General features: G+C 36.4%; 5 protein-coding genes and 1 non-coding gene across 14 annotated transcripts; 2 read left to right on the top strand and 4 right to left on the bottom strand.

Annotated features, from left to right (window-relative positions):
- Positions 1-295: 295 nt before the first annotated feature.
- Positions 296-404, top strand: Trnai-uau. Its single transcript has 2 exons — positions 296-333; positions 369-404. It is a non-coding gene; the product is annotated as a tRNA-Ile (tRNA).
- Positions 405-882: 478 nt separating this feature from the next.
- LOC124327252 (class A basic helix-loop-helix protein 15-like) lies at positions 883-3,538 on the bottom strand. Its single transcript, XM_046786238.1, has 5 exons — positions 3,197-3,538; positions 1,758-1,895; positions 1,386-1,618; positions 1,190-1,326; positions 883-1,095 (listed from the first exon to the last, which is right to left on the bottom strand). The coding sequence occupies exons 2-5, from the start codon at positions 1,885-1,887 to the stop codon at positions 990-992; spliced, it is 606 nt and encodes a 201-aa protein (XP_046642194.1). The 5' UTR covers positions 1,888-1,895; positions 3,197-3,538; the 3' UTR covers positions 883-989.
- Positions 3,539-6,221: 2,683 nt separating this feature from the next.
- LOC124327257 (mitochondrial import receptor subunit TOM20 homolog) lies at positions 6,222-7,456 on the bottom strand. Its single transcript, XM_046786247.1, has 4 exons — positions 7,147-7,456; positions 6,984-7,078; positions 6,748-6,921; positions 6,222-6,433 (listed from the first exon to the last, which is right to left on the bottom strand). Exons 1-4 carry the CDS (start codon positions 7,277-7,279, stop codon positions 6,374-6,376), a joined length of 462 nt encoding a protein of 153 aa, XP_046642203.1. The 5' UTR covers positions 7,280-7,456; the 3' UTR covers positions 6,222-6,373.
- Positions 7,457-7,933: 477 nt separating this feature from the next.
- LOC124327180 (poly(A)-specific ribonuclease PARN-like) lies at positions 7,934-11,060 on the bottom strand. 2 transcript variants are annotated; one of them, XM_046786119.1, is made up of 14 exons: positions 10,937-11,060; positions 10,742-10,870; positions 10,395-10,628; positions 10,141-10,294; positions 9,916-10,035; positions 9,624-9,813; positions 9,482-9,533; positions 9,347-9,416; positions 9,142-9,260; positions 8,968-9,078; positions 8,833-8,902; positions 8,709-8,764; positions 8,553-8,639; positions 7,934-8,273 (listed from the first exon to the last, which is right to left on the bottom strand). In XM_046786119.1, exons 1-14 carry the CDS (start codon positions 10,980-10,982, stop codon positions 7,939-7,941), a joined length of 1,773 nt encoding a protein of 590 aa, XP_046642075.1. In that variant the 5' UTR covers positions 10,983-11,060; the 3' UTR covers positions 7,934-7,938. The 2 variants fall into 2 exon arrangements, with proteins under 2 accessions (XP_046642075.1, XP_046642081.1); XM_046786125.1 differs by having other exon boundaries at positions 10,711-10,870; positions 10,937-11,056.
- A 1,458-nt stretch (positions 11,061-12,518) lies between these two features.
- LOC124327214 (uridine-cytidine kinase 2-B-like) lies at positions 12,519-16,963 on the top strand. Of its 7 annotated transcripts, XR_006915966.1 has the most exons (11): positions 12,519-12,762; positions 12,843-12,882; positions 12,946-13,065; positions 13,148-13,244; positions 13,311-13,456; positions 13,520-13,617; positions 13,725-13,773; positions 15,061-15,210; positions 16,044-16,362; positions 16,431-16,441; positions 16,573-16,963. XR_006915966.1 is itself a non-coding variant. In XM_046786189.1 (9 exons), the coding sequence occupies exons 1-9, from the start codon at positions 12,547-12,549 to the stop codon at positions 16,049-16,051; spliced, it is 924 nt and encodes a 307-aa protein (XP_046642145.1). In that variant the 5' UTR covers positions 12,519-12,546; the 3' UTR covers positions 16,052-16,963. The 7 variants fall into 7 exon arrangements, 3 of the variants coding, with proteins under 3 accessions (XP_046642145.1, XP_046642137.1, XP_046642168.1); XR_006915965.1 differs by having other exon boundaries at positions 16,431-16,963; XR_006915968.1 differs by lacking the exon at positions 16,431-16,441.
- Positions 15,892-25,547, bottom strand: LOC124327167 (discoidin domain-containing receptor tyrosine kinase B-like). 2 transcript variants are annotated; one of them, XM_046786099.1, is made up of 21 exons: positions 25,256-25,547; positions 25,037-25,184; positions 23,967-24,072; positions 21,788-22,019; positions 21,504-21,651; positions 20,379-20,567; positions 20,155-20,258; positions 20,061-20,093; positions 19,858-19,966; positions 19,670-19,768; positions 18,479-18,601; positions 18,161-18,336; positions 17,970-18,099; positions 17,659-17,864; positions 17,420-17,554; positions 17,080-17,330; positions 16,807-16,899; positions 16,545-16,686; positions 16,427-16,456; positions 16,236-16,355; positions 15,892-16,154 (listed from the first exon to the last, which is right to left on the bottom strand). In XM_046786099.1, the coding sequence occupies exons 2-21, from the start codon at positions 25,134-25,136 to the stop codon at positions 16,017-16,019; spliced, it is 2,664 nt and encodes an 887-aa protein (XP_046642055.1). In that variant the 5' UTR covers positions 25,137-25,184; positions 25,256-25,547; the 3' UTR covers positions 15,892-16,016. The 2 variants fall into 2 exon arrangements, with proteins under 2 accessions (XP_046642055.1, XP_046642063.1); XM_046786107.1 differs by having other exon boundaries at positions 18,185-18,336; positions 25,037-25,546.
- Positions 25,548-26,809: the final 1,262 nt, after the last annotated feature.

Below are 26,809 nucleotides of genomic sequence, written 5' to 3' on the forward strand. Positions count from 1 at the left end.
CGCCTTGTCTGGCTTTGTCTGACCACTGACGAAGGTCAGATGACGTCAAGAAAATTCAGACCAAATCTGACACGTGATGTGTTAATGTGCTTCACCATTTTCAGCCAAGAAGCGCCACGAAGTCAGTTCCGTGTCGTCTGTTGAATCGGGATCGGCAACACATTTTTTGAAACAGACGGCATTATTCCTAGAGGTTTTCTGTGTTGCTTGTTTTCCAATATGCCCTAAACAAATTCTGTGTTGATAATCAAGAAACCCACTACCGTTGGATGGATACCCGCAGAGTTTCAAATCATTTCCAGTGGCGCAGTTGGTTAGCGCATGGTACTTATACGACAGTAAATCTGATAAGCTAATATCGACAAGTAATGCCGAGGTCGCGAGTTCGAGCCTCGCCTGGAGAATTGATTTTGAAATCGATAAATACGGGACGCCTAAATACAGGCATGGAATATAAGCAAATTGCTCAAATTAAAGAATGTTCTACCCACCCCGTGGTCCAATTGCGTCCAGATAAAGTCTTCCGTCGCCCTTCGGTCGCTCTTGGTATTTAAATTACAATTCCCAATGGACAATTGAACCAACCAATGATAACGGGAATACCCGAATTATAAGCGTAAAAAAGTCCAAAACAAAAATGCCGCCATCACCAGGAGGAGATGAAAAAAAATCGCAATTATCCCTTGCTAACGCAGGTGAGCTGACAATTCTACATTTCTTCATTTGGATTCAAAAAGACTACCAAAAGCCGTCACCAGATGGGGGTTTTAGCACTGACAGGGCAATAGCCATAGAGGGCTATTGCCCTGTCGGACTACCATGGCAATAGATTTCACGCATTTTAAAATGCAGACGTCGGAGTGTAGACCATTAGACAAAAAATTAAATGAAAAACAAACTGTATATTTGTAAGAATTGCATAAAGTCAGCAAATTATATCACACCATTTTCCTTTTTTTCAATTTGATAGAAAAAATATGCTATTAATTCTAGCGGTTAGAATCTTGCTTCTCATAGTCGTCGGCGGCACTAACTTGTTCATCGCTGATATGTTCTTCGTCGCAATCACTACCACTCATTTCTGTTGTAACGAATCTGCAAACCAGTTTTCTTGTAAATTATTTTTTTGCCGAAAATTACGGTAAATCTGTTGTTTCAATTATGTGCGAAGTTCAGTATTATTTTTTACCTGTAAGGTTTTTCGTCACCTCTGATGTCACAAATCACATTTGTAAGCGCCATGATGTAATTTTTGGCCAAAGTTAAGGTCTCGATTTTGGAAAGTTTTCTTTCTACTTGAATGTGTGGTATAACTGTTCTTAATTCCTGCTTCCAAAATTTAGATAAATTTCCATTGTTTTTACAATCCGATTTAGGTAATTTACCTCAAATGCCGCATTCAATCCATGCATTCGCAGTCGTTCGCGTTCATTACTTTCCAGACGCCGGAGATTTCTTTCCCTCGCAGAAGCTCGCGGTTTTTTTCTTTTCAATTCTACTAAAGGGTTAACATCCCGAGGCGTTCTACTATGATTATCCATCGTTAGTTGGCATGATCTACTTAGGCCATGTGTTCCAGGAATGTTAGTGGTTGACAAATTTTCAAATGTTGTTTTTTCTAAAGGAGACACTTTGTTTAGTACTAATCATTTTATAACAAACAGAATAATCTCGAGAATAATTTAAACATTTAAAAAACTTATTCACAAAATTGTGAAATCATTACTATAAAATGCTTTATAAATGGATGCAAATACCTCCATTCTTTTGAGAATTTCTTAGTGGTGAATATCTCTCACATCCAAACTTCAAATCGTCATCTTCCCAGGTTGAAAGACTTGATTCTCTCTCAGAAGCATTTTCGCTAATACTTTGTTTTGTTTCCATGGTTAATTCTGTTAAAATATTTTATACAAGACCAATTGTGAAAAATAATTCTAAAAATTGGATAATAGATGGTAGGGTATCATTGCGCTGGCGCGTGGAGTGATTTTTTAATAAACTAAAATCTTTACATGGTGCAGGTGGGAATTATCTTCTTTTTCTCATCAAACTTGGAATCATCAAAGGGATATGGAAGGGATTTTGAAATAACTTTCATATTAAAAAGTAACTATTTTGCGCTATTTTGCGCTTGTGATGAGAAAAGTTTCCCCGCTGGTTTATCTGTTCTGTAGCTTACACTTGTTTTTTTGTTTTTTTTTTACTTTTGAAAAAGCCGGTTCTATCATTATGCTTATAAGGCGAAAAAGGGTATAAGTGTAACAAATAAAATGAACGATAGTGACGAACTGACGAAGCGCCCGCGTTCCAAGACTTCGGATTCTTTGATTTTTCCGGTTGAAATAAGTTTGAGAAAAAAAAATTATGTTTTTTCCCTTCAATTTCAAGATTCTAGCAGTTTTTCATTTATTTTTTATAGGTTAATTCGAGAAAATAGCTGGTTTGACAATCACGAATACGGTTTACTCAAAATGGAAATTTGAACTAGCTAGAATATACTTGTTTTAAACTTAAATGTAAAAGACAAATAATCAGTTGAAGGCCTTCAATGGTTATTATTACCACAAGCTTGAGATGCAGATGCCTTTAAGTAAGTCAAAACTGTTGCCAACGTTTTCCCCCTAGAGCTATATATACAGACCGCACCCTCACCTGCAGGGCAAGGTACAAACAGCAAGCGCATTCTTCAAACCTTAAGTTGTCCGCCCCACTTATTTTCCGGTTTTGGAAATTAGTTCAACTTTATTCAACATTTAAAGGAGAACAGAAGGTTTTGCTATGTACAAGGGAAATTTGAAAATGTGTGTCTAAAACCTGTTGTATCCCCCACTCGAAATATCCAATGAGCGCAGTCCAACACGACCATGCCGGTTCATACGATGCATTTTTTTTTTGTTTTGTTTTGTTTTTTTCCACCCAACTTAAAATCTAAAACAACGAAATCTTAATTAACTAAATTTTAATTACCCTGCACTTTTACTCCTAACTCGTTGTTTGAGAATTATTGTTCAAAGCAAGAAAAGTATGAAAACATGAACATTGGTTTTGGATTCGATTGTTGAAGAGCTAACCACGTTATTTAAAATTCCATCATTTTAAAATTAAGGATAATCATTTAAAATTTTGCAACCAGTTTTTTAGGCATCGGAATTTTAAATTGATTTTTTTAAAGAAGACTTGAATGTTAACTTACCATTAAAGTTGAAAGTACGAATTTATCACAAAAAGCACATTTCATGAGAGAGAAACCTGCTTCAAGCTGAACACGAGAATATTGGGAAGTAAACTAAAACTCATTTCACTGGTTGAGCAGCATTGATGCCAGGGGAAAGGAGGCCGACCCTTGTGAATGCTGGTGTAGTGATAGAAAGGAGGAAGGGAGGACTATTCACTTTTTTTCTTTCCAGTACAATCGTTACGGAGAAAGCAGTTCGAAACAACACCAAAGCTCCGCTATGTCACGCTCATCTGAAAATCAACCTCAATATCAATCATTCGTTAAGAGCCCTTAAGGAAGAACCCTCGGCTGTGAATGCCAAATGACTATTGGCTACCTGGAGCTGGAGTATATGTTTGAGTAAGTTTGCACTATCGCTGCGATGGTGATTAAAATTACACTTACTATAGAAATGCGGTAAAACAAAATGTTTCAAAGATTTTAGGCTACATATAATGAAGTATGAATAGAATTGAACTAATTCGAATTTAGTTCAAATGTAAAGGCAGTTCAGAGATCTAACCTTTAAAAAATTCTTTATGAATTAGCTGAAAATCTTTGAAAACAGTTTCTGTAACCAATCACTGTTATGAAATTAGGTACACTTCAATGGAAAAAGTTTCATTTGGGAGAATAAAGTTTAGTCGATTTTTGGAATTAGAAATTATTTGAAAAAACCCGATTTTACGGAGCATGTTTCTAAAATAGCATTTCAGAACCGGTTACTTCCATTCGTTGGGCGTGGTCATATAACGCTGTCTTTTCTAAAGTAATAATTAACAATCAGTTCTACATTTAAATGTATTTTCTACTTTACAATGTTCGGTTGCAAGTTAGTTCAGTTCAGTCCGTATTGTTTTATTACTCTTTTTAGCAATAAGAACTGCCTTATTTAGTTATTTATAAGAGAATCTTGATACTTGATATAGGAAAGGCAAGAGCAAGAAGGAAGGCAAGAACAATGCTCCAAAGACACTGTTTCAGGTGCATAGCTCCAGGCAAAGGTAATATCCGTAGTTGAAAAGAAAACAAGCAGTAAAAATGAAAAGAAAAGGGACACATTTTGAATCGAACTATTTATTTCCGATTACCGAATTAATGAAAATCAAATCATTTTAGGTATAACAGTGATATGGTCATAAGGATCTAATCTAGTTATTAAAATTTTGTGATTTGTTTTCTTCCAATAGAAGAAATTTGAATATTGACTTTATCGGCATGAAAAATAGTTACATCATTAGATTTCCAAGAGTAACAAAAGTAGATCAGAATTAGAATGTGTCCGTTACTTAACGGTTTTATTGGCTGGTCAGACGTGAAGGCGTGCAAGTGGAAGCAACAAAATCTACTAATTCAGCGTACGCAACCAGTTTGCCTGACGAGAGAACATGGTTCGGTCGGTTGGTGTCTTAATGCATGTTTGGATTTATGTTTAGTGTAATTAAATAGTTTTGTGGTCAGAAAACAGTTTGTCCTCCTTCCAAACCCCCAACTTTTATTTTCAAAAGCTGAAACTGCATTGAAACTGTTACGTTTAGCAATTAACCCTTTCTAAAAAAAAAGTGATGGGACCTTTTCTAGCCGTTTTACAGCTTCACAATTCGGTATCAAATATGAATATTATATGAACGGTAAAATGAATTCTAAAAATTAAACATTAGAATTTTTACTATTTCACACTTCATAATTAAAACAAAAACTCAATTTGGATATTTATTTTTGTTTGTTCAGAATCAAAGCCCATTGTTCACTGTAAATTCAAAAGGCATATGTTGTATTTAATTACATTACTACTTCAGCGTACTGTGATAACTAATAAGATTGCTGAACCGCTCCTCTAGGCTCTCTAGGCTTTAACTTTAATCAAGCGCCTCTAGTGAGAGCGGTGAACAACTCCGTTTTACACTTGTTAACAACATTCACTTAAACCTCGTATCAAAACACTTCCAAAACCAATGATTGACTACGATGACAACCGCATTAACGTTGCCATTTTTTAAAAAGGGATACAGCAATCCAAGTATGACAATACGGGTAGGCCGGGTAGGCACGGTAGATATGTTGGTTGTAGCAATCCGTGTGCAAGGTTCTAGCAATCCGTGACATATATACCAATTGCCATTGGTAATTATAGCTACCGCTATATATGTCATGGATTGCTAGAACCTTGCACACGGATTGCTACAACCAACATATCTACCGGGCCTACCGGCTATAGCTGTCATCAACTCCCGTTGAATAAGAGTCAGGGCAGATACGCAGTCATTTCTTAAATGGCTTTTAAGCATTTGATTATCTTTTTCTTAATATAAATTATGAGAAAAGGTACGAAGAGATAATATAATGTAATGCGCATCCAATGAAAAAAAAACGGAGAAAGGTTTCAAATTCCTTATTTGAAAACCCCGGTATTGTTTATTCAAAGTTGTCACGCTGGACGAAAGAATGTATCCCATTGTATTTTAAAAATCCATACGGCAATCAGAGCCGCAATGTTTTTACTTTTCGGGATTTAGTGGATCAGCTGTTGATTTATGTAAAATACTGGCCTGCTAAGTCCCAAAAAGTGAAAATTCACAAATTTTACAGCAGCAATTCCATTATTTCCATACTCCACTAATAGCCCAACCCCAAACCCAAAAGTTCTTGAAAAATAATGTTACTAAATTGTTTTGATTCCATGTCTTCGCGAAATTTTTCCTCGGTACTGACTGATTTTTCCGACTGTAACAAACTAATAACGGTATGCATAAATATTATTAGCCACTTTTCGTTTGATCAGTACAGATAAATACAATTAAAATGTGTTGTTAAATGTTATACAAATGTGTTTGAAGTGAACTTAATCCCAACTTATACTATTTAAAATATACATTAAACCTGTATATATATTTTGCAGTACCTGTACAACCCCCAAAACCAACCCCCATCACTTTGGATTATTGAGTTCTCCTAAGAGTTCCTTAAAAACTTATATTGCTAATAAAGCTTCAAGTGAGGCTATGAACATTACTCATTTTTATTCATTTAATTTGTTTGAATGTGATTACCAATTGCTACACAGATGATGGGTAGTTTACTAGAAAGAACTCTTGCTCATGACAATGTTATTGGACTTCATATAACAAGGATTGTACCAAAACATTTGACAGTCTACTCAACATCATCTTCAGCCATTCCTAATCCAGACTGAGCTGCATTCACCATTAACCTCTATAAGAAAAACAGACATAATCATTAGCCAATGAAGGTTATAAATGCTCACAATACATCAGGTCAGATTTGCTATATCAAGAAAATTAAAAAAAGAAAAACTATTAAAAAAAAAATTTTAAACAAAACCATTAAACTTAATATTTGAACTACAGTTTTCAAATCTTCTTGTTTAAGAGAAAAAGATTTTGTCAGCTTAAAAGTGATTTCCCAACTGAAGTCTATAAAATCATTAATAACCAATGTCATCCCTTGGATTTCCTAAATTTGACCTTGAAATGTTTTATTTCTTTACAATTGTAACTAAATAATACCTGTCCAACCACTGGCAAACGCTCAAGAAGTAGGCGGAAAACCTGAGGTGGTAATGTTTGTTGAAGAACTTGAAGTAATTGTTGAGGTTGACCACAGACAGCAACTGCATTGCTAAGATGTTCAACTCCTTCTTCGATGTCACCTTGGGCAAGTAATTCTTCACCCATTTGAACCTACATTTCAAATTAAACAATTACATAACCTTCCTAAACTTATTCAAGAAACAGCAATTTACCTCACGAAGGAAAAATTGCTGGACAGCTTCATGATCTTTCAGATCAGGAAGAACTGTAGAACCATCTTTTGAGACATTCTTACGGCGTTTGCGCTCTAAAAAAATATTTTTAACATAATTTTAAACGCCATAAAAGAGAATCTTTTTTAAAAAGATTACGTACTTTCTTTCAGTTTTTTTCTAAATTCTGGATCTGAGCGTCGCTTACGATCGAAATAGATACAATAAGAGACAAACATGGTGCCGGCAACAGCAGCCAAAACAGATATGGATGTTCGAGAAACGAGTGCAGACATTGTGATATTTCGAAAATTTGTGAAGTTTTACAAAAACATGAGTGAGTAATCTGAATCTGAATACTTCATTCAGTTTCGATCGTTCGTTGTTTCGTCACGTCGATCGAGCACGTTTCTTGGATGTAACTTGGGCTCGGTTTAAACAGGCCTGGCTCTACCCGTTGAAAAGTGTGGGTAACGCCAGGGGTCTCACCGTCACCGGTCTCAGATGATCTGAATCAGACCATCAGGCCATGATCATTCAGACATTTACTGTTTTTTGCTTTTCATATCTTCTTGAATGTTATAAATAATAATCCAGTTATCCAGAATGTCCCCTTAAAAATCAACGGCGAAGGTCGGGGTACCATGATAATGCTTATGAACTAGTGACGAACATTTTTGAAAATTTCGGAAAAGGAAAAAAGTTAGTGTTAGCCACCTACAATAGAGGCGCTGTATAGGGGGAAATGTTTTTGTTTTTCAAAATCGATTCCAAAAAGAAATCGATTTTTAATTCAAAAATTCGGCCATGTTCGTTTGAACAAGTTTTGAAATGATGAATTTCCAAGAAAAAATGGAAAATTATATGCAAATCAACATTTTTTGAAACGATCAGCGAATGCGTGTTTAGTTAGTTACAGCTCACAGGAAATTATGGAATTAAAAAAAAAGTTGTTTTAATCCCAGTCTGCAGAAACCGCAAACTGTGTTTTATTCAATTTTGGATTTTCTGAGTCTCGACGAGATTTTTTAGGAGATGGTAGAGCAGAACTATTACTATGCATAACAGATCCAGAGCGTTTCCGTGGTGGTTCTTGTTCTTGAACTTCGGCAGCTTGTGAACTTGCAACATTCTTGTGTTTTGAGTTCACATAAGTTTCATATGATATGACAGAACATCCTACAGGCAGTGTGCTCTCATTCATTGCACTCAAGACAAAATGACAGTTTTCCTTCCTATGCAGAGTCACAAATGCTGAAGTATCACCTGTCCAATCAACTCTAACTGTACCTGTAAAAGAAAATAATGATATTCAATATTGACCTAAACCTCGTAATGTGAAACAAAGTACTACTATGTCAAAGCGAAATTGAAAGCTATTTTTGGACTTTCAAATTTCTGACTCGTATCGCGATTTGAATCTATAAGTCTAAAAAGTGTTTGTTTCAAAGTCAAAAGTGACATTGGCGATAAGAAGACAGAAAAAGAGCGATCCTCAAACGCTTAAAAATATGGGACTCTTAACTAGTCAACTGAACTTAATGCAGTACGTTGCTATTGCTAATTTACCGTGAACTGAAAATAAATGGAAAATATCGTGGAGCTTCCAGCTTTTTGGAAATGTCACATAAAAAATGTGTTCGCGTGAAGGTTCCACTATCCAAAAACAAAAAAAAAAGGTTAATCATGAATATTTCGAGTTGCATAAAATAACGAAAATCTTACAATCGGGGCCAGAGAGTGTCATGTATGGGATGTCCGTTACCATCATCATGTAAATTCTATAAATACATTAAAGAAATTTTTTCAGGATAATAGGAGAATTTAAAGGGTAATAGTTACGGAATACTTTTGATAAAATGGTGTGATAAGGGATGATTCATGAACAACCGCTGCTTTATGAGAAGCACTGATATCTTCTACAATTGATTTAAAAAATGTGTATACTTAACAGTCAATGTGTTCTACTACTAAAACAATTTACCTAAATAATTCGTCAAAGCAATGAGGCAGCGACCGGTTACAAATGCATCATAACCAGCTTCATGTTCTTTAAGGCTATCATCTTTGTATGAAGGGAAATCTTTTGCAGTAACTGAATATCAAAATTTAATAATTTTTCATTGGGGAAATTATTTTTTAAAACCTACTACCGTACCTATTTCCGTGTTTCTAAAAGGAGCTTTGAGTAACGCTTTTAACAAAGGTCCAAGGGCCGAGTTGGGTAGAAGATCTCTAAATGGCTTCGTTGTAGCCATTACCTTAGTGTCAATAACTCTTCAAAAAATACAGGAATAATGCGGAATAATGCGCATTAATTAATAAAGTTTAATACGATGTCGAGAAATTAGGACGTGACTCACCTCGGAAAAAATGTGTTCGTCATAGCTTTAAATTCTTCATAGTCTTCAGGTAAAGGTTCGCAAAATTGACCTTTTGTTTAAATAGTAAGGGAAAATGTAAAGAATTTGAATTTTTTGCACGTCTCTCATTCTTACCCAGGATATGACACAAATCCAGTAACATGTTATGTCCAACAACCAATTTACCCTGAATGTACAATGCGTTAAATTTAGAAATATATAGAATTTCCAATTTATAAGATTTCTAATACACTACAGGCATACCGCCTACTCTTACCGAATTTGTTATTTTACGAACAACTTCACTAAAACCCACGTAATCTTCAATGCGGGGTTTTTCAGCTGCTGGTAAGCTCTTCTTATCAAATGACTCCTTCTCCAAGTTACATGACGATGCAGCCTTTTTAACGGTAACTGTGCAGCCACCGCAAGTTTTCTTTGCACTTACAAACAACAGATTTGGGTACCTTTTTTGGATCATTTATGTATACAAGTAAAGTTAGTATGCTATCTTATCAATCAATTAGAACTTGCATGATTGGCATGTCATGGCTGTCATATATATTTACCTAGTTCTTACATGGGAGAAAATAAGTTCACTCTGAAGTGAACTGCACTGAAACTCCAATATTGCAGGACTTTTTTCTTCATCATTTCCATTACTCTCGAAAAATGTTGTGACCTTTGAGCTATTGCAAATTATTAGTGAAGATATGAATTAAAATGAGAAAGAATTGCAACCAATTTCATAAATTAAGTTTAGGGTAGGTATAAAATAAATAAATGTAACCTACACAATATGATCAACATATCCTTTCTGGTCTGGGGGAATTTCCGATATTTCATCATTGTGACAGTGTACTTTTGAATCCACATTTGAAAACTTGTTTCTTTTTTCCAATTTAAATTTTACTTTTTCTTCCTCCAGCAAGTTAAGGTAAGGAATTCCTAATCATAGAATAAACCAAAAATAAAGAAAAAAATAACAAACATAGAATAAAATAGTAGAATATTGACATGATCATAATTTTTTTTAAATATTTCTTACCTTCTTTAATGAGTTTGTTGAAATCAAACCCTTGATTTGCAAGAAAACTCAAAGAAGATGCTTGGGACATAAACTTTTTATCACACAATCCACCCATTGAGGTGTGAGGAAATATGTAAAAATTGTATGTTTTATTCACATATTTTGACACTTTTTTCTCAAATGTAAATATGCTTAATCCAAACTGAACAACCAGGAATTCTGACGAACCATTTAGAACCTTCTTGTATCTCTCTGAAAAACAGAAATCACAGAAATGTTGTTATATAAATTTTGTAAAACTAGAACTTAATAGTTAAGAAATCTGTGTATTTACATTATTTAATTATTGATAAATATATCTGAACCTGCAGGTGTATCTAGCGACGAGAGTTTGTTGGAACCTCCATCGTTCAATCCTGTAAACTCCGTATCAATGGCAATAAAGGAAGCTTTTTCCAGTTCATCATCTAGTCCTTCCAATACACTCCGAAAGTCTTTAAAAAATAAATAAATATCGCATGTTATTCTAGCTTATTTTTGGAAATATTTAAATTTAGTACTGCTTTTGGTCACGTCCATTGTTGAAAACCCATGTGAAAAACACATGTAAACATGAAACACCAAATCATAACAACGGCCCGTCTAGTCTGCTCAGTTCATTAGTTCATCCTTTTTATGAGTTGTTAACACGCAAATTAAACACAACAATCAACCAAAATTTACTATTTCTCTAAGGCAAAATTTTCGTAAATATTTAATATCAAAATAAGAAATATTACTGAAGCGCTGTCTGAAGCCAAAGAATAAAAATTTAACGTCAGTGAAACGGATATGAAATGCCACAGTGGGTAAGTGGCAGCACCTACCAGTACCGTGCCGGAAGTTATACCAGAGGTATGGATGGAGAGATCTCTCCATATCCATTATACACTTACCACTTTGGAGAAAAAATAACTTCTTTTGTTATCTACAAAACTACAATGTTACATTGATAAAATTAAATTTCTGTAATCAGTTATTCACGTCAATTAAACGAGAGCATAGGCCTAAGCCCATAGCGAGGGTCTAATCTGTGGTCTTTTCAAAATTCCATTTTGGCGGGAAGACATAATGAAGTTTCCGAAGATCTTCGTGCAAGTCCCGAGAGATATTTTCTAATGCGAAAGCTATTAGCTAGCAGCCTAGCAGGTCTACATGTTCAAAATTATTTATTTTATCTTTGGAGATTCTATAAAGTCTGATGGTTGAAAAATTGGATCTCCTTCTCCTTGTCTCCTACGTTTAGGATTTGCAACCTTACTTTTTTGTGTATATTTGAAAATCAATTAACAGTTTAAACTCTATGTTTTAGTTTCTTTTAGGCCATAGTTTTTTTTAGTGAAGGGCTTATTCGTCGAAAATGTGTCTGCAGTTTTAGTACCGGCAACTGCGGGTAAAATTCGGAAAGGTGCGGTAATGGGGAATTTAGCGAGACTGAGGTGCAAAATGATCACTAACGCGCGACTTTCCTCGGCGTTCAACAAGTAAACATTATACCGGCCCATTTTCATTAATGTTCTGAAATATTCGCTTCGAAAATATGTCAGCGTTATTCTTCGGTTTGAAGAAAGCTCCTCGGGCTGCTTTCGATTTCCTCTGGACATCGTCATAATCTCTTGCTTGTTTTGTGTCGTCTATGTCAGTGGTTTTGAAATGCCTGCTTTTTTCCTGGGTGCTCACGTCTTCTTCTTATAGTTTTTACTTATATCAGTTTATTAATAATTTAATTCAAAACTCTTGCCTTCTTGCCACTATACTGTTTGCTATTGGAATTAGCATTAGTACTTGTATTGCCATTACATTTTAGCTGTAAGGAGTGCCTTACAGCTACAGGGGGGGGGGGGGCATTTCGAGAAGAGTTAAATTCAATTTGTTAATTTTGTTTGAAAAATAGGGCTAAATAAAGCGGGCCTATTGCCTCATTGCCAGTAAATTAGTGATTCGCTATTTTATTTTAAATGAGTCTGAATCTGAAGTATGAAAAATATAAACAAAAAGTTAAATGTGTGTTACATCTTTTCAGATTTTTTTGATTCCTCCATTTATTCCAATATCGTCTTATCTTATAAGTATTAGGTAAATTTTGTAACGCTGTCTTATCGACCGAATTTCTCTCGTTAGGCTCTCAGGCATGGCAGCTGCTTCAGCTATACGCCATGCGGTAAACCATAGCATAAGAACTCAGTTTAGAAATCCTCATAAGCTATTTTTCTCTCCGCCGACTCTGTTAATGTCAGCTATGGCTTCAGACAGAAGGTTTTCCTACAACGGATTAAAAAATTTTAATGGATATGGTACCAAAACACCATTTCTAATTGGCGTAGCTGGTGGAACAGCATCTGGCAAGGTAACTAATCGCACAGAACGTGATTAAATTTGCAATGGCTGGGATGGGTATGACATTGATTTTCTTACTGTCACTTGCAGTCAACAGTTTGTTCAAGAATCATGGAAAAACTTGGACAAGGTTTGTTAAAAATTTAAACATTCTCGCTGTGCAGAAGTCATTAACCCTCCTTTCTCTTCCTAGATGAAATTGACCACAGGCAACGACAAGTTGTCTGTATCAGTCAGGACAGTTTCTATCGAGAATTAAATCCTGCAGAAAGCATCAAAGCTTCTAAAGGTCTATTCAATTTCGATCATCCAGGTTTGTTCCACCCCATAAATTTTGTAACAATTTTTAGTAGTATAAATGTTTTACTAAATGTTTTATTAATTTTTAAATTTAGATGCATTTGATAATCAACTTATTTTAAAGACACTCAAGGATATCTTGGATGGAAGAGTTTGCAAAATTCCTGTTTATGACTTCAAGACCAACTCAAGGTTTGACAAATTCTAACTAATTGTAACATCATGGAATGTTCATCATGTATTTCATATTTTTTGCAGAAAATTGGATGAATTTGTCACCATTTATCCTGCTGATGTCCTGCTATTTGAAGGAATCTTGGTCTTTTATTTCCCTGAAATAAGAGAAGTCTTTCATATGAAGCTTTTTGTTGACACTGATGCTGATACTCGCCTATCAAGAAGAGGTTTTAAGATTGCTATTCCTCATTGTTAACTAGTAATATAATTTTTGTGCAATCCATTAATAGTTCTTCGCGATATTCGAGAGCGTGGAAGGGATCTGGAGCAAGTATTGGCTCAGTACACTATGCTAGTTAAACCAGCTTTTGAAGAATTCTGTTTACCGGTAAACCTTGTTTAGAATCTGATGACATGAAATTTAAAAAACATGAATGAAGTTATCAATGCTGCTGCCATTAAAATTGAAGTTAATAACCTGAAATTTCTTTTTAGACCAAAAAGTTTGCTGATGTCATTATACCTCGCGGAGCGGATAACACAGGTCAGTTGGCTTGGTACAGTAACGTAGTTCTTAATTTACTTTCCTGAATGGAGATGGCGTGCATGATAAGAAATATTTTGAAGTTCTTTACCAGTCGAAACTACACAGTATATTTATCATGGTGGTTCACTACAATATTTTCAATGCGCAACATCGCACCCACGCATTTATGCGTGAGACTATATATTCGCAATAATATAAGAGAAAATCCTGTTCTCATATTTTTTCAGTATTCTGATTGTAAAAGTCATTGTTGATTGATGCCATCTTTCCAGTTGCTGTAGGGCATGCATTTGCTATAGGCTATATTTTTATTTTCAGTGGCCATTGGATTAATCGTCCAGCACATAAGAGACATTGTTATCTGCAATGCGAATCTGACTGGAAGTAGGGGATCCTTTTTACAAAGTGCTGCTATGATGTCTTCTTGAAGATGGGATATATGGAGGGACCTAGTACAGTTCGTTCGTGAGATGCGTAAATGGGGTTAGGGATTTGGAATGCTTAGCTTACCATTGGCGGCGCCCAAGTCATTACCATTTGATATGCGTTCCCTGTAACACCTCTCACATATATGATGGTTTTAAAATCCTCATTCCGATTATCATACCCATTTGACTTTTCTTTTTTGTCTTGTAACAGAACATATTGTTCGTCACGGTATCCCTTTTTTGTCTGATTCTTTTTTTCTCAGACAATTCAAATGTGCCTTATTAATTTTTCTCCATTTCTCATTGGTGTACTGAATTAAAGTAATATTTTGCGTTCTCTCCTATCACGAAGTGGAAAATGAAAGAAAATCTGACAGCTCAGAGATCTGTGATTCTAACTGTGACGTATCGCGCTGCTGGATTTCTTATTCGTGAAGGGACTGTAATTGAAATGGACCGATAATACACTTTATTGTTGAATTGCCTTGTTTCATCAGAGCGTTTCGTTCAAGACGTTCTGTTGCGACGTTGTGTAGATTTCAAATCGTTAGAAATATTCGTCATTCAAGACATAAATACAGGGGTGATCGTGTTTCTAAATATAAAAAGCTATAAATAAATCACATCCTTGCCTGGTCCTTCGTAACGAACTCGACATAACTAGTCATTATTGCGTAATATAAAATATCCTATTCGCACACGAGAGATAAGACAACCAGCACATCGTCGTCTCAAACTATTTCAATAAGTTAAGATTTTTGTTTTCTAAATGGCACACAGGGTTCTAAATATGTCACATGAATTGATTGTTATGCGTGGAACGAAATAAATAATCTCGATGGATTTTTATTTTTAGTGGCCATTGGATTAATTGTCCAACACATTCGTGAACTGTTGAACTATCGCAACGGCAACGGACTTCAGCAGCAAAGGAATCGCCAGATCGCCCAACAGCAGCAACAGACTACCCAACAGCAACAACAGCAGTCGCAAACAGAAGAGAATGGTAAAAGAAATCACCACAACTCAGATTCATTTTTCACGCGCCCCCATTAGATAAAAACAACTCGGTCGAACAAAGTGATCTGACTTCCTTTCCCTTCCCTATTTTATACGAAATCCGGTACACAATATTTCTCGAGAGTTGTGGGCACGAACAACTTAAACTTCGATAACTAAAAATTTGCTGTTGTACATCTCATCTAGTCTGGTCTAAAAAGTTAAAAACGGATCTCATTTCTGTGTGGTTGAGAACCGCATCCGCTTATCGCTAGACGGCGATTAAAATTCGAACACGCAGTAGATTAAATAATTTCATTGATCAATGGTCATCGTTCACAAATGACTCCAAGCGATTTAAGAAATAATTTTTAGGCGTCGTTGGGAATTACTGGTTTTTTAGTCAACGGGGTTTTGGCATGTAGAGTTCCATGAGTGTGTTTTCTTCCGATCACTGTCCGCACCAAATGTTTTTCATCCGCTTTATCAACGTTGTTAGGCACCCTTGTTCAAACCCAGTTCAACTGTTAAAATGCTCTCGATTTGAATAAAAAAAAACTTTTAAGAAATTGGTTGATCGTGACCTAGTATGTAAATATTTCGTTCGATTACTACATCTAGTCATACATTTACATACGGTATACAATTATAGATATACAAAGATTACAAAGAACAAAGTTATGCCCCAGAATGGCTAACAGATTTATGTGGAGTAAATTAGCATTAGTCTTAGCTCTATTTAGTATCAAAACAGAAGCTGACAGAATATTCATAATCTGGTCCTATAAATAACGAATAAAAAGGTGCACGTACTTAATAATCTTTTGTTAATTGATCCAGAAAAGTGACTGATTCGTTTAAAGAAGGTCGTTTTGCTTCGTCTCGGGACCAACACATCGCCATCCATTTGTAAAGCTGGCAAGGCCGTCCTTTTGGTTTGGGCAAAATCACCTGAATCGAAAAGGGCTTAATCAGCTAGTATACATATATTTGCATGAAAAATTAATTTTGGTTAAAATAATTATATAGTACCTGCTTGCCGTCTGCATAAAAAAAGTGATCGGCGTTCAAAATCACTTGCGTATCATTCATGGAACCGTACGGCTTCTCTTTCGCCACTGTGGAAATTTCCCACACCGTTACAGCTAACATCTTTAAGGTAGAATAAAATACGTTTTTTTCAAAAAAGACTTAATGGCAAAGTTGATTTTTTGTTCGCATACCCAGACAGAGCTGCTGTAAGTGAATTTGTCCTATTGAATTTGAATTTGAAAATTAATGTTTTATCGTCATCATAGTTCCTTACCAATTTTTGTTGTTGTTGTAAATTAAAATATTTACCATTACGATGGTTTCCCACGCAATCCAGCGGATGGGAAGAGATTTTCGTCCACGAACTTCGCCGTAATCGTCCTTGAATGCGGCGCAAATGATAGCCAAATCACATATTTTAATTTGCAAGTCGGGACCCACTAAGCAATTCCTGGATGGGCAAACAAAAAATAATGTAAACCTTCTTATGTAATATGCATTCCAAATGTACTATTGTTAAAGAGACATTATCAATTTGAGTTCATTTATGTATTCATAAAATGAAATTTACCTTGTGGCAAGATCCTTGTGCACCATTCCTTTCTCTTCAAGGTATTTCACAGCCCGTGCTATTTGACAAGATAGTTTGAATACGCTCTTGTTGCTGTAAATAATCCAAACTACTTTTTAAAAAATAGTTTCTTGGCAAGAAATAAAACATTCTTTAGTAAATACTAATTGAACAGTTTCAATTCCAGCTTCCATATATTCAATGGAGAAATGTGTTTGCTGGTATATGCAACGATTTTAAATTTCAAGATCCTTAATCCTTAATCTTGATTACCTTATTAGAGGTAGATGCTTTAAATAACTGTTGAGATCTCCGTATATGGGACATTCGAAAATTGCGTAACCCATTCCCGCTGAGTAACTGTATGCAAGTAGAAAACAGATGTTTGGATGGTCGATGGAAGACAACAGCCTGATCTCGTCCATGAAGTGATCCATTTCTTTGACGGCACCCCAGCGCACCATCACAGGTTTCTGGATGAGAACATTTCCGCCACCGCTTTTCTCCACATGGCATATGTGGGCCTAGACGATTAAATTCGAACATGTCATAGTACGGTCGACAGTGCTATAATTACGTGTTATAGCTATTTAGGCCTATATAGAAATTTTACTTCTCCGTCGGCAGATGACCCAAGCCATTCTAACGATTTCAGGGATTGTTTGGGGATTTCAGGAACGTGAGCCTCTGGAAGATTATCGACAGCAAATCGGTGAGACTGAGGTTTGATGTTCCAAGCGATGCTGCTCTGCAGATATGATACGTTCAATTTTAATATCATTTACCGGTAATTATTCGCATTCTAGTCGTGTTGCAAGAAATCAGCTAAGAACGTCAACAATTTTAACTAACCACATCCGACGACCTCGTCGCCATCCGCCCAGACTTTCCGTCTAATATTCCTTTGTTGGGAATTGTGGCTACACAGGGGTTGACGTAGCTATTGAAACTCGAAGCCTTATCACGGCGTGTGGTAGGAATATGATTATGCAAAGTATTGTATTGTTGCTGAACCCGAATTGGCTGAGTTGCGGTCCATGATTTCGTTGGTGATGACACTTTATAAAGATAATCATATATATGTAAATAGTTGTTATGCGCCGCTGATTAAATTGCCTTATTAGCCTAATTTATTTTAAATGGTGTAATTTTTTTTTACTAACCTGCATATTCTAAGATAAGATCCTTTTTTTCATTCACCGGCAGAACGTACTGAAATTTGGAAATAGTATTCGTCTTTTCGGTAGTGCTACTAAATCCCATAACAGATTCCTTTCCGTTCAAAGTGTCGATCTGTATCCATTATGACAAAATAAAAGTAAAATAAGTAATTCGGTCACGTAATGTGAAATACATCAATTGTGTTTCCGCTACTAACATCAAACGGAACGTTGAATGCCACTAGGTTTTCTTGCACAGTTTTTTTGCGATGTGACATAACAATGATAATAACAATCGCTGTTATGAGTAGAAGCATGGCAGCCGATAAAGCTCCCACAATGGCTTCAAAGTAGCCACGGAATGAAGCTGCTGATTAAATAGTGAAAGAATGGAATTAATAAAACGAGTGAATGAAGCCAGCGAAAAACGTGAAACTAAAGACAAATGATTGGCTTAAATTGTGTTTTGTTCGGCTAATAATGGCATAATACGGTGAAATATAGGCAGGTACTATTTAAAATTGTCGATTCCGAAGGTGGTCTTGATTCATTTTGCAGCAACACATCCTCGTTTTGTTCACTGGCTGCAACATCAACCAGCATCATGTTTTTTAATTTATGCTCCTCAATAACATCTGGAAAAAAAAAGTCAGTTTTATTTTGGAGCTAGATGTCCCTACATACATAAAAAATGAATCTGAATAATATCGATATCAATATCTCGCACGAAAAAACTGTCTTCGAACCAAAAATGGATTTATCAATTAAGGGAAAAAGGGAGGGTGAGACTTGTCGGGACACTTATTTTAATTTACTCCTATCTATAACTGCTTAGAAATAAAAAAATATTAACTACTCGTCATGATTGTCTTTGTTCCCTTATTCCGTATTTTTGAAAATTAAATTTAGTTTAAGGATTCTTGACATTTACCGGCTACTGGTCGACAACGTAACTGTGTTAATCTCGGGAGGAAAAAATCCTCGAATTCACTGAGATACAAATTCCAACATTTTTCTTAGTGAGCACGGAAACGAGTCGTGTCAAGCGCGACAATAAAAATTCCCTATCTTGAATTTATAAGGATGCTTATCGAATGCATTCTTCGCGCGCGGGTATTTTTTTTTCCAGTTCCTCAAGTCAGAATCATTTGCAAATCTAAATCCGCTCTTCTTCCGCTTCCTTTATGCAAAGAATTGGCAATATTCACGTCAAGTTGATTGGGTACAGAAGCGTCAAAAGCTTTCGGAGGCCACAAGGAAGCCGGAAGAAAGCGACATCGACAGGGTGTCGCAAAGGTTGAACTGCACAGCTAGTTCCGCTTTCGGTCAACCGGTTCCTCTTACGGTAAAATTAAAAAAATACCTCGGAATAAATCGATTGTTGTGAATCTCATCGATCAATGCGTTGCTGAATTTAACCAACTCGCTCGAAAAGGGGAAGGAGTGGGACTGTGGGAGATAAAAAATAGTTTCCCTAATCTCATTATTAGAAGAAAGAATTTCGTGGTTCTGCTCCCGCTCATTATCAAATTAAAAAAAAAAAAAAAAGAAAGAAAAGTTGATATTGATGAATGGCTAATACAGCGAGAAAAACAAAAACATCTCTATAATTTCTGTAATCTGTATTGCAACTGGGAAGACAGAATACTTCCTGTTTGAGGATGGTTGGGTATTAGCTGAAACTACCGGTGGGGTATACATACTTGAGTCAAAGGTAACTTCGCTTATCATTATCCACGGAGCAGCAAACCACAATTGGATTTTCACGAATGCAGCGCACAGGTGTGGGATCCGAATGGTGACTATAAAGGAAATAAAGAATTTTCAAACAAATTCGGTTAATTAAATCAATCAAGGTGAATCAAGAAAATTTCGCAGAAAATGTACGTACCATTACGAGGGTTTTCCAATGCCAAATCTTCCATATAGAAGTAATTAATGTATTGCTGACTGAACCTCAGCCCACTGCTACTGAATCTCAAACTGGCTTTAGAGAAGACCTAGAAATGTTTGTAACATATGTTCAACTACAACTTTTAACTTTATATGTTTTGCTATGTAGTAATTTAGGTTTTTCAATGGAACTTAACGTACTTGAACATGTTTCGCAAACTGATTTCCTGTGTGCTGTAAAATTTGAATCCTTATTTATTATTACTGTTATAATAATTATAAATTATTTATTTACGATGTGGACAGCCGAAAAATTCCGAATAGCTCCAAAGTTGAACACTAGTTCGATCGGTTTCTCCTTGATTGAATCGTGAGTTTTCCATCCCACCCATCCTTGCCCTGTTAGAATTCGGACACGATGAAACATATGAAATGCCAAAGGATTCTGATGAGGCTACAGCTTGAAACGGCTTAAATACTTGACGAGCCCGCTTCGATTCGAGACCAATAAAGATATACCTTCTAGGCTGATCGAGTTCACTTTGAAATTTGTCAGTCCGTATTCGCCGTCCGTTAACATCCACAAGCCCCCAGACCGAGTCAATTGGCTGTGGTCTTTAAAGCCATCGTAACTCTTATCTTCCACAATTACGGAATCTCTCACTGAAGCTCTCCCCGGAGTCGAGTAAGTGGTTGATACATTTTCTGCTTTTACCAAATGCAAAACATGCGTTAGACAGTTTTAGTTTAGAAAAACGGAAATGACGTAATTATCTGAGTGGTTATTAATTATTATTTATGGAAACACACAAACGCGGCAATTTTTTGTACAATGAGACAATATGTACAATGAGGAATATAGTAACTAAGCGATTAAAAATAAAAGATAAGCAAGTAAACCGTCGTTTTCACTTTGAAATCGAGAGTTTCATGTCTGAGCTTCCTGAAAAACTGCATATTACGCATGCGTCTGCGTATTCTCCCCTCACATGAAAGAAAGCATCAAAGCTTTGGTACTATTAATAATTGCTAAATATGAATATTAATGGGTAAACAGCTAAAACGCTGAGCACGGAAAGCTATATTGTGCCAGCAGCGGAAGTAGAAACATCAAATGATAGAGCCACTCCGGTTATTCCCAAGCACAGTTGATTTGAATTTTTTAAAATCCTTATCTTATATTCCTTTGTCTTATCCCCTTATAGTGTCACTGTAGAAAGCTTTTGGAAGTCTACGATGAATACTCCCAAGCACAGAAGTTGATGCATCATTAATGTCAGCTGAGACGGCGCCCTTAATTTAATTATATGTGAGTGCTCAAGTGTTGAGATGGGTCGAGATGAAATGGATCGGAAAAATATTGCAGCAATCTGAAGGTCATTTGCTTATGTCCGTATGCGGCGTGTCTATTGTCTTTGTCCCGTGTACCAAAATATAGATTTTTTAAAGATTAATCGTAAGATCGTCGTGAGCTTGTTATCAAATAAAAAAAAAATATTAATAAGCAATTTGTTAATTATCGGAGACTTCAATAGGGCTCGATTGTGTTAGTCACTATTTTCTTCCCTCTCAGATAAAATATCTAGGTAGATTAAACATATATTTGATAGCATCATGTTTCATTCTTCTAACGATTCATTTTACCATTCCAAATGCATCCGTAAAGTTCCGTCCGCATGCACACAGTTCTTGGATGGACTCCATAAGGGATGACTCGAAGGCTTTTTGTGATAATTGGTGGATAGAGATCATGATGAATGACCGTTGTCGTGTCCCAGTTGCCTTCAAAAATCTACAAAACAAACTAATCAGCTACACTGTGTCATCATTGATTGAAAACAGAAATTGTTTTGCACAATATGCCATCATTAGAGAATAACCTATAAACGAAACTGAATACGTAATTATATGGGATCCTCATCACGTACATCGTTACCGTCTCGTTGACGATAGGTATGCCAAAGGTCCAATTCCGGTCGCCAGTATTCTAATTTAAACTGTTCGGCGTATTCTTGGCCCCGCCCGTTGCCGTATCGACCCTGAGTTGCTATTCCGTTGATGACAGAGACGTTGGCCAAGTTAATCTGTAAATATTCCTTCACGTTTTCGGCTATTTGTTGCTTTGGGCACCAGGCACCTCCACTCCGATCAATATTCAGCCTATCGACGTAAAAATTGGGGGAAAAAAAAGAATTTTTCTTCAATGACTACATAATTTTACGCGTATAACATAACGAAGATTAGGTAATGAATATTAACAATGATCATTTTAGATTAAATGATCAACATTAAAGATTAGCGCGGAAATAGGTTGTTTTCAGAACTCATTGCATTGTCTCCATCACGTCCGTCATATAGTGGGGACGAGTAGTAATCAATATATGTTCTGATTATTGGAAAGTTCAAAGATACTTTGCATTGACGAACAGATAAGAAATATAGGGGAATGGAAGAGGGGGAGGGGAGGGGTGTGCTCTTCACAGGGTTTTCAGGACGTCCTGAAAGGATTATCGTTTGATATACAATTCTCTATCCCTTATATATAAAAGTCTAGCACGGACTCTGTACTTTTCTCATTGTTTAATCTTATATGCAGCGCGCAGATACTTGCCCAGATATGTTTATGGATTCACTGGAATATTTTATGACACGGATTTCACATTTCGTCATGATGATGAGACCAGACCACCATCAAAAGTGATGATTGGATTACGGCCCGTCATGCTTTTCTTTTTCCGGATCTGGCAAATGTCACATATTCGAGCACGCCCGACGAGTTTTATTTCGGATGAGCGCCGGTCACGAAATCTCCGAACGCATCGTGCGCCGGACGACTATAGATTATATTTTATGTAGCAAACTAGCAACCATGCGATTTGAAGGAGTTCTATTGACGAATTTGTATACTGTAAAACTATTGTATATGTAAAGACTATATATGCAGCCCGGGGAACAACCTCTATACGAATATTTCTCCCATGACTGTATAAATGAGACTTTGGTAATCAGCCGTTACGAATTCGAAAAGCCAAACATATTATGTCCAATAAGATCAATGTTAGCTGCAGGCTCTTCTCCCTCCACACAGTCACGCAAAGTCTAATTTCGCCGGCCTTCGTTCAAAGTCGAAACACGACAGCGGTAGGTTATGCGTCGTTGGAAAACCTTGCTGCTCACTTTTTTCGATCTTGCACGACAACTTGTGAGAAAAAAGAAAATACAAAAAATTGATAGGCATGCTATATACGCTTGATCCATTAGGAAAAGCAATCCAAAAATAATGCAAGTATACAAGTCACATATGTATTCGTCATTTCGTTATTCAAGCTAACGCGAAAAAGCAATTTTGCTCGGTCTAAAGTCAATAATTCACGTGACTAAACTTCTAGTTTGCTAAATTTCCCTTTTTTTTAGGTCTCCCGCAATTGATGCCAGTAACCCCCATTGAGCGGCCCAGTATCCGGCAGCTCTTGTCTGGCCTCTATTATCGCTCCGGCTTTCCGCGTTGTGTCTAGCCATGTCTGTCTGTGAATTTTAGCTTTTTTTCAGAGGATATCTATGTCTAGCATATTATTTCTCGGCTGACCACTTTCTTTCTCCTCTATATATACTCAACTTTACACTTTGACTATTGGTATAGTATTTTCATTGTTGCGTTCACGGAAAACATGATATTAAACGACATTCGTCTCTTAATACATAAAAGTTGTTTTCTATAATAGCGCGATGTGCTTTCAGCGTAATAAAGGAATAAAATTGAAAGCACTTCTAACAACTTGGCTAGGCATCGTTCTTTCCTTCGCCAGAATGTCTTAGGGATTATTGGGCGTTACCACCTCAAGCGCACGCTAAATGTATTGCGCGGAGAAAACGGTACAGGCCTACAAGCTAAAAACAGTTTGACAGCCGAGTTGCGTTAAATGACGACTAAGCAATTCTGCAACCGAAAGTGCAGTGCAATAACAATGATTATCATTTGTTATTGATAACGATTGATGATATGTGCTACGGCTGTGCACCAGACTGGAAATTAAAAACAAGGAAATAAAAATTGAAAGAAACGGAAACAAAAAGGCGAATATGTTAGAAATGTGGGTTTTCTCCTACCGCGCGTGCTGAGGGCCGAGTCGAATGTCAAACGCGGAACTGCTGCTTAATGCCAAGTCCGGGATGGTTCCAGACTGCATTCCCATTGGCTGTTGATGACATCCTTCTATGATGGGAAAACAAAAAAATTATTCATATGAAAAGAAATGCAAGTTGTTTGCGCCTCTTTGTGCACTGCTGCATATATGTTATGGGGTGCGGGTGGCCACTAGATGTATGCAGTTGCAGCCTATCAAAAAGTGGTATAACACAGTATATTCCCACGTATCTCATTCTCCATATGGTATTTCAAATCGAATTTCTGAAAACTTACGTTTTGAACGTAAAAAAAAAAAAGTTTCAAACTGCAAGTGAAAAGTACCGTGGGCTAGGAAAGAGTTCCCGAAGGCGGCTTTCAATCATAAAATCGGAAAACCCCATCCTTCAACCTCGCCCCCCCTTCCCCTTTCCTAAAGCAGAGTATGTGCTGTTCTCTGTATTAGAAATTAAAAGCTTTTTTGAGTGAGTAGCCTATTCCACTAGGCGCTAGTGCTGTTCCGAGAGGAAGCTTGTAGATAGACTGGCGGCGGTCCGCACCACTTAGTCAGATGGAACCGAGAAATGAATATAACTTTTTCGGAAATGGCTCTGCCCTAGAATAGTCAACCTACCCAGTCGAGGAAGTACGAGACTAATAATTTTGGATGGCCATTACTATATAAAAGAAAAGGTTAATTGTCGCCACACGTCGGTCGACTTTTTCCGCCTTCTCCTGGTTGCTCTTAGCCTATATAGCTAGTTGTAGTTGCAACCGACGAGCAATTGAACATGGTCCGCTCTTTTGAATACTGGAGTAAAAAATGGCTTATAGCTGCATTGCTAGAGTGCTTCCCTCCGTTGTGATCGATCACACACGCAATAACGTAACGCAATAACGTAATGGCACCAGTCAGCGAACAAGGCATACTGGGTAATTTTTAGGTAGAATTTCGAAAAAAAGAAAAATGTATATTTCAATAAATTCTATTAAAAATACTCGAGTTAACTGCTAAATTATTCGATAACGAGAAATAATTCGATTATTTACTCACCGGTATCTAGTGATACAACTTTAGAAAGAGTACACATCCACGTTAAAATCAACACACACGCGTGATAGCTGTTATGGCATTTTCTCTTCATTTCGTCCATTGAAGAACTTACATTGCAGACGAAGTCAATTTAAATAGTTCAAAGTATCTTGAAAATGGTTAATACAAATTTTTAATCAATAACACATTTTCGAATTGATTAAAGAAAATTGTAGTTACTGATGAATAAAGAAGATAGCAAATTCTGAGCAGCTAATACATACATATATTATTTTACTTGATGATTATGTGGAATCAAATAAAAATTTGTATCACGCACTGCAAAATAAGCTAACTCGAAATCGGTAGGTCAATGAACTCAAATTTTAGTTAGTTCCGGTATACTGCACGGCAATTAGTGGCGGTATTTATATAGCTTAAGGTGAACACGCAAAAGAATTGCTAGCTTTGCCCCAGCTCGCACCAACAACACCAACGGCTGCTTTGCAACTAACAAACTGGACGCTTATGACCCTTGATGTTTACAGGGTTCGGCAGCGCAGGTCTGTGTGTTGAGTCCGTCTAGGTCGTGCCTGTTTACATACTCAGAGTGACGGAGAAGGGCGGGTCAACGTGCAGCAACCATTCCCAAGCACCCACAAGTTTCTATCAGCAAATTATCATGCATCAATTTCACTTCTTTTCTCGAAATATTATGTAAGGGAAGAGAGGGGGGTCAACTGTCTAAGCGCATTTTCTAATAATCGTGTCTGGATTTTTACCTTTAGATAATACTCTGTAATCAACGTCCAAACTTTAGTACAATTCCGATATTGACGACTTTCTAATTCGATTTTGCGTGTCTTCAGACCGCATCAGCACGTCTACTTTTTTTTGTTCTCAAGATTTCTGTCTGGATACTTTAATCCTTGCTCAGGCTCAAGAGAGAGAGAGAATCCTAAAATTAAAGTAGGCTAATTCGTTTTCATCCTGAATTTAATTCGTCATCATAAATGTGCCGAAATTGATTATCGGGATCGTGAGTAAAAAAATGAAAACTGTGCGGAAGGAGGAACATTGCCTGGCATTGTCAAATAATTGAAGCGAAATATATACATAGGTTTTTCGTGCTATTGATTTTGATAGTACGCTTATTAATCAAGTCACTATATACTGGGTGATTCCATATGAAAACGACCAAAACCTGTGGCGACCATCTCACGGATTTGATCGCCACTAGGCTTTTCGATTCATAACTATAAAAAAAAATTTTCCTCGAAGGATTTTGAAAAAAATGGCGCGTTCGCCTGGCGCGAAGGTTGGAATTTTTTAAAAGTCCGCTTGACCGTATAATCATTAAAATGTTTTTAAGTACATTGAAATGCGTTGTTTGGCTGATTTATCCATCAGAACATGTTGTCATATGGATAAACTATTTTTTAAGACCAAGCGCGACAAAATCCAAGGTTGCACCACCTGGTGGCGCGAAATTTAAAAAGTTTAAAAATGATCAAATTTGATTTGATATAAGTAAAGTTAAAATTGACGCAGGTTCAAAAAATTGATGGAAAGGTCAACGAGGCTGTTAGTAATGTGTGTTCAAAATTTCAAACTCGTAGCTTAAGTTGAAAGTATTATTATTAAATTTTAAAAGTACAAAAAATGCGATTTTCGTCAAAATTGACGTTTTTCAACTAAAAAAATCGGAATTATCGACCAAACGAAATTCTTTCATTTTTTCATGTGAGTGGTACGTGAGATGGTCGCCACAGGTTTTGGTCGTTTTCATATAGA

The sequence above is a fragment of the Daphnia pulicaria genome, chromosome 1 (genome assembly GCF_021234035.1).
Source record: "Daphnia pulicaria isolate SC F1-1A chromosome 1, SC_F0-13Bv2, whole genome shotgun sequence".
In the NCBI taxonomy this organism is placed as follows: Eukaryota; Metazoa; Arthropoda; class Branchiopoda; order Diplostraca; family Daphniidae; genus Daphnia; species Daphnia pulicaria.